This window comes from Charadrius vociferus, unplaced genomic scaffold, assembly GCF_000708025.1.
Source record: "Charadrius vociferus isolate BGI_N301 unplaced genomic scaffold, ASM70802v2 scaffold1039, whole genome shotgun sequence".
Lineage (NCBI taxonomy): Eukaryota > Metazoa > Chordata > Aves > Charadriiformes > Charadriidae > Charadrius > Charadrius vociferus.
The window spans coordinates 586,749-592,748 of record NW_009650167.1 but is presented as its reverse complement, the minus strand read 5'-3'; the positions used below and the strand labels follow the sequence as shown (position 1 = coordinate 592,748).

At 48.6% G+C, this 6,000-nt stretch overlaps 1 protein-coding gene across 1 annotated transcript in view; it reads right to left on the bottom strand.

Moving 5' to 3' along the window:
• The window catches only part of PLCB2 (phospholipase C, beta 2), a 51,689-nt gene that overhangs the window by 6,371 nt on the left and 39,318 nt on the right, over nucleotides 1–6,000 (bottom strand). Inside the window, exons 28-30 of the mRNA XM_009892428.1 lie at nucleotides 4,738–4,814; nucleotides 2,486–2,581; nucleotides 1,539–1,596 (exon numbers count right to left, since the gene is read on the bottom strand). Of these exons, the coding sequence (XP_009890730.1) occupies nucleotides 1,539–1,596; nucleotides 2,486–2,581; nucleotides 4,738–4,814 (231 nt within the window). The remainder of the gene's footprint in view (nucleotides 1–1,538; nucleotides 1,597–2,485; nucleotides 2,582–4,737; nucleotides 4,815–6,000) is intronic.

Genomic DNA, 6,000 nt, shown 5'->3' with positions numbered 1-6,000 from the left:
ACAGACAGAGACAAGCACAGAGACACACACAGAGACATACAGACAGACAATTAGACACCCACAGACACACACACACACAGAGACATGTGCAGAGACAGACACAGACAGGCACACAGACAGACACAGTCAGATACACAGACACACACACACACACACAGAGGCAGGCAGACATGCACACAGACGCCCCCGCCCATATACACACAGACATGTAGACAGACGCAGACACGCAGACACACACCCATACACACACACACATATGCAGACATGCACAGACATACACACAGACACACACGCACACACACAGACACAGGCAGAGACACGCACACAGACACACCGAGACACACAGGCAGACACGCATACAAGACAGCCCTCCCCATACACACACAGACATGCACAGACATACACACAGGCAGACAAACAGGCAAACACGCACACAGACACTGACATGCACACACACCAACAGACACCCCAAGACACACTGACAGGCAGACACACCCCCCCCCATACACACATAGACACGTAGACACACACATACACACAGACACACCGAGACACACATGCACATACACAGAGACTCACACAGACGCACACAGACACGCACAGACACACCGAGACACGCAGACATGCACACAGACAGCCCCCCCCATACACACACAGACACATACAGAGACACACACAGAGACACAGACACACACACAGACATGCACAGACATACACACAGACAGGCAGATACACAGACATGCACACAGACATGCACAGACACACCGAGACACGCAGACACGCACACAGACACACCAAGACACACAGGCAGAACACACAGGCAGGCAGACACGCACACACACAGACACACACGCAGACACGCACAGACATACACACAGACACACTGAGACACACATGCACACACACAGAGACACACGCAGACACAGATGCATGCAGACACACAGAGCCATGCACACAGACACACAGAGACACACAGGCAGACACACACAGGCAGCCAGGCAGACAAGCACACAGACACACACACACACACAGACACCCACCCCCCCCTTTCATACAGACAGTGACACACACACAGACATGGAGACGCACACAGGCAGACATGCACAGACAGACACACACGCGGGCGGGCGGTCTGCTACACAAGGGGATGGGTCTCTGAAGGGCAGAGCTGAGAGCCTTAGGGTCTCCTCCCCTTCTGCAAAATTGTGCAGTGGGGGTACACTGTTTCAAAAAAATCCCTGCATTACAAACACGGAATATCCTGGACAGCTCTGTTTGCAGTGCGTATCTGACCAGGCGCGAGGATGGCCTAGACCCTTATGGACCTGCGGCATTTACTAAGGGTAGTAGCTGTCTTCAGCTGCACTTTGGCTGGCTGGATTACATGCTCGGCGTCCTCGATGCAGTAGGCCTTTAATGGGATTTAAATGCTTCAGAGAACTCATGCTCTGTCTGAGACATGCTGATGATGTACATGAGAGAGACTCCTACTTTGCAGAAACAGAAATGCTGTGGCAGATTGTCACAGGAGTACTTACCAGTTTGATTGTTTGCACCACTTCCTGAATGTGAGAGTTATTAATTTCTTTCTTCAACCTTTAAAGTAAGGAAATGTAAAAAAAACCTATAATCCATCTGTTTCCTTTATATAAAACCTGTTTATCAATACTGATAAAGTGCCATACAGTAAGCCGAGACTGCGGGTGCCCACACAGACAGCTAGGTGTGTTACATTCTCATAGCGTCCTCCCACATTGAGAGGGTGCTGTAATTTTAGGAAAGGCAAATAAAACACTATTCAGATCAGACTGAGACATAAGCCAACTAATTGGATGCAAAAACCCCTTGCTGTGAGCTGGAAGCAAAGGCAGTAGCATACCCTCTTCCGTACCCTTGAACACGTGAAGCTGTTACAACTGACTCACGTCATGCAGTACTGGAGGACACAGGCTCAGCACCCCACTATTAGTTTTGTAACAGTGTGAATGGGAAGGAAGGCTGCAGCCATTATATGCCTAAACACAACCTCTTGAGCGAGAGGGCTGCTGAAACGGATCACAACCAGATTCCAGAGAGGCCGGGGAAGACCTGCCTTTGATTCTCGGGGGTGATAAATACCCACCAAGGCATGAGGGTAGGCAGGAAGTATTTGGAAGTGTTCTTAGGCTTCAGCTGAAGGGACTGGAAGGTGCCTCGTCACATCACTAAGAAGTCTACAACCACATAAGAGAGCCAAAGACCTGGGTGCATGGGAGGTTTGGCCTCAAGGTACAATTTCTCCATCTGTAATAACCTCCCCCTGCATTTCCGTATGAGCTCCTACTCCCTGCGGCAGGGCAGGGGGCATTTCTAAGGCACTACTCCTCTCCGGCTATTCCAAAGTCCAGTAAGTGAAACCGATCTTGCAGACTGCCTTACACAAACGAACGAAGCCTATGGAGAAAGCTCCAGAAGCCACCAAGCCCAGTAACGTCTAACCTAGTACCTCTCCTGAGCAGCCTTGTCACTAGTATTCCTCATCATGGTTTGGATTCGGTCCACTCTCTTTGCCTCCAGCTTCTTCTTAATGTCTTTAATATTGCTGTGGAGAGAAGAGAGTGCTGTGAGCGACAGGACTGATTACAAACCCCAGAGACTGAAGCAGCGCTCCACGTTTGCTCTCTGGAGTGCACTATGCCTCAGAAAAGCAAAGTTTGAGCGATTGTGCAGCAGCAAGCCCTAAGTCTTGAGAATATTTTAAGTCCTGTAACATTTTCTTTTTTTTTTTTTTTTAAAGTGAGTCATAACAAAAGGACAGGAGAAAACAGATGATGTACACATGTTATATAATTAGGTTGTACTGTATACCTACATTGGGTTCCTCTGGAGCAGCAGGAGACCTGCTGAAAGTACTTATGCTGCTAAATGAAAAAGAAAAAAAAAAGAAGGAACTACATGGCTGTATAGGCGAGCTAAGAAGAAGACCTGAAGGAAGCAGAAAGATACATAAGTGTGGGATGTGACTTGCAAAGCAGAAACCATAAACACTTAAAAGGCATTTGATGAACTAGTAGGAAAGATGAAAGACCAAAACCCAGAAAACCTCAGCTCTGCGCGCCCCTGACTGAGGCATACGGAGCCATCAGACATGCTCACTGCAGGCCAGAGAACGTGCCAAGACAGCCGGAGGAAGGTGTTGGCGTCGGGGCACAGGAGGCTGCTGGCACACTGCCACTGCTTCACGCTGGCCAGCCACGTACCAAGTGATGACCACAGCACAGCTGCCGAGGCCGACGGAAGCCCGGCCGTGGCATTGCGGCCCGTCGCTCTGCTGTCCTGCCTCCAGCAGCGCAACGACACTTAAGGGCAGCGTAAGAAAGAGACCAAGCGTAGGGTAATTTTTCCCTCCTACACCTTCCCGGTTTCCTGCCTATCCTCCAGCTCTACTTACGGACTTCCCAGCTCCTTGCCCTGAGAGAAGAACTAAATTGATATGCTGTGTGACAGAAGTACTCCTCGAGAACTTCACTGGCTGCCCCACGTCTTCTCTTGTGAAAAACAGTAATCACGTCTCTATCCTTCTCCAAACCATTCATGATTTTACACACTTCTGTCACATCCCCCTCAATCACCTGTTCTCCAAGCTGAGTCCTATTTAATTTCTTTTCTTACTCCTCACTGCTGACACTCCTTGCCACCCCCTCCTTGCTCTTCCAAAGCTCGGTGTTGGAGATGGCATACTGAAAAGGTGACTGCGCTATGGGGTAGGTCTAGTGGCATAATGCTGACTTTGAATCTTTTTCCATGCAATTCCAAAAATTCTGTTTGCCACTTTAGCCACTGTGCATGATGAGCTGTTTCAGAGAGGTACTCACAGCAGCTGAAGATCTCTTTCCTGAGTGACAACAGCTCATCCCTGTGTACAGCTGAGCTACGGTGGGTTTTTTCCATACACATTATTTTGGATTTATTCATACTGAGTTTAACTGCCATTTTATTGCCCGTTGCTCAAGATCTTTGAATTTTTCTGGAGCTCCTCACAGCCAGCTGTGACTGTACTAAATGACATGGGATTGTTAGCAAACCATTACCTAGCTACTCGACCTGTTTTTCTTAGTCTTGTCGGAATATGCTGACTAGCTGAGAGAAACAATCTGTCTTGATGGAGGACATGAAAAGAGGAAGTTTTGCCTGACTTAGCAACTAAAGGCTGAGAGAGGAAGGAGGAAGAAGAATAGGAAGAATAGGAAGGAGGAATGAGTGAGGATTTTAGCTTCAGGACAATGTTACTGCAAGAACAAATGGATAAATGCCTGGCTAGAAATTGGTGAATTGATTCTGCCAGTTTAAGTACCGGAGCCAAGATGCTCAATTCACTTAGAAGACTGAGCTGATCAGTCCCTGCAAGGGATTATGTGATGTACTGACTACAGCAGATAGCAATGACATCCAGTGACCAGCAGCTTTATTTCCTATCTTTTTGAATTAGTCAGTCGAGGCTACGTACTGCAGCTTGAGCGCTAGTGCCCTGTTTGGTGCCTCATGCATGAACACTGTTCTGGAGATGGCAAGACAAGAGCTGTCTTCCCACCACTGCCACCGTGTGAGACCCTGTGTTGCATCTCACCAAAGGAAAAGAAACGCTTCTCTTCCCCTGTATTTGCTGTCTGTAGTACAGTGCTTTGAGATCTAGCAGAAAATGCTAACCCCAGATAAGAGCTATGCATTATTACGTTGTTATTCAAATACTAAGCTTACCTTTCTGATGACTCCTTCAGTGCCTTCAGCTCAGCTGTCTGCCTCTCTCTGGCTAGCTCTATTATCTTGGTAATTTGCTGTTCAAGGGATGAAAATAGGATCAAAACCACACAAACCAAGATGAGACACAGCACACCATCCGTATCTAATTACCACCAGATTCAGCTGTATCCCTCCCTGCGCTGAATTCCAGGTACCAGCTAAGCCACGAGGCTTTGTGCAGACCTGTGCACCGCAACAGCGAGTTCAGATGTGCACACACACGTGTGTTGGACCACACTCCTGGACTGATTCCTCCCTCCAAGGCTCCAAAGGCTACGTGCTCTGTGAGCCATCACACACCTCTAGGTGATCTTTATGGACAGCTTCCTCCCTCTGCGCAGGAAGCAGCACCAGATTCGCTGTACTTGTGGGAAACAGCAGAGCTTACCTTCTAACCAACAGAGGCCAGCAAGAGGATGGGCCTTCTGCCTTACGGAAACAAAGTTCTGTGGAAACTCCTGGCAGAGCGTCCGTGCAGTCAGAGCTGCCTGCAGTGCTGCCTGCTGAGAGACAGCCTGGAAGGAAGAGCCCTGGCTGCGGGCTCTGCAGTAAGGACTCGAGGGTTTTAGTTCCTTTTTGTAGCCTTGCCTGCTAAATCTCAGTGTCTTTGACAGAGTTGTGAGACAAGGACGTTTCATTCCTTTGGCTTCTCTCTCTGGTGATAAGCATGATTTCCAGGTAAGCTGGTTCTCAAGAGGCAGGAGTTTTCCCCTGAGGGTCGGTATAGGCTACACCAGCTAGTCTTGTAGACAGCTTGCAAGGTGCTTGTCAAGCTGAAGTGCACCAGGGAACCTAAGATTTAAGACATATGATGCCAACTCCTTTGGAAAATAATGATAGGAAAAGGCCTCCAAATCCTGGAATCAACTCCCTTTCATTGGAGCAGATGGCATATGCCATATTTATCATCACCACCTTGTGGACTGCCCTTTGTCTCCAGGTGTTACCGAGTCTCTTGCTGGTGTTTGCTTAAGGTGAGGGGTCTGAGGGTGTGGGAAACACTGATGTGCTGTCAGGACTCACTGGTGACACTCTACATGGACACTTAGTTGGAATTCCACTAAGTCAAACAGCAAAAGACTTTCCAGATTTCACGAGGAATGAGATCCAGCCCTGCCATCAGTGCCGAGGGGTGGTCCTGGGGGTACTGTCTCTTGCAAAGCTTGCATTTTATCAGCCTGGATGCGGGAACAGCTGCTCTGTTCCCACACATCATCTGTC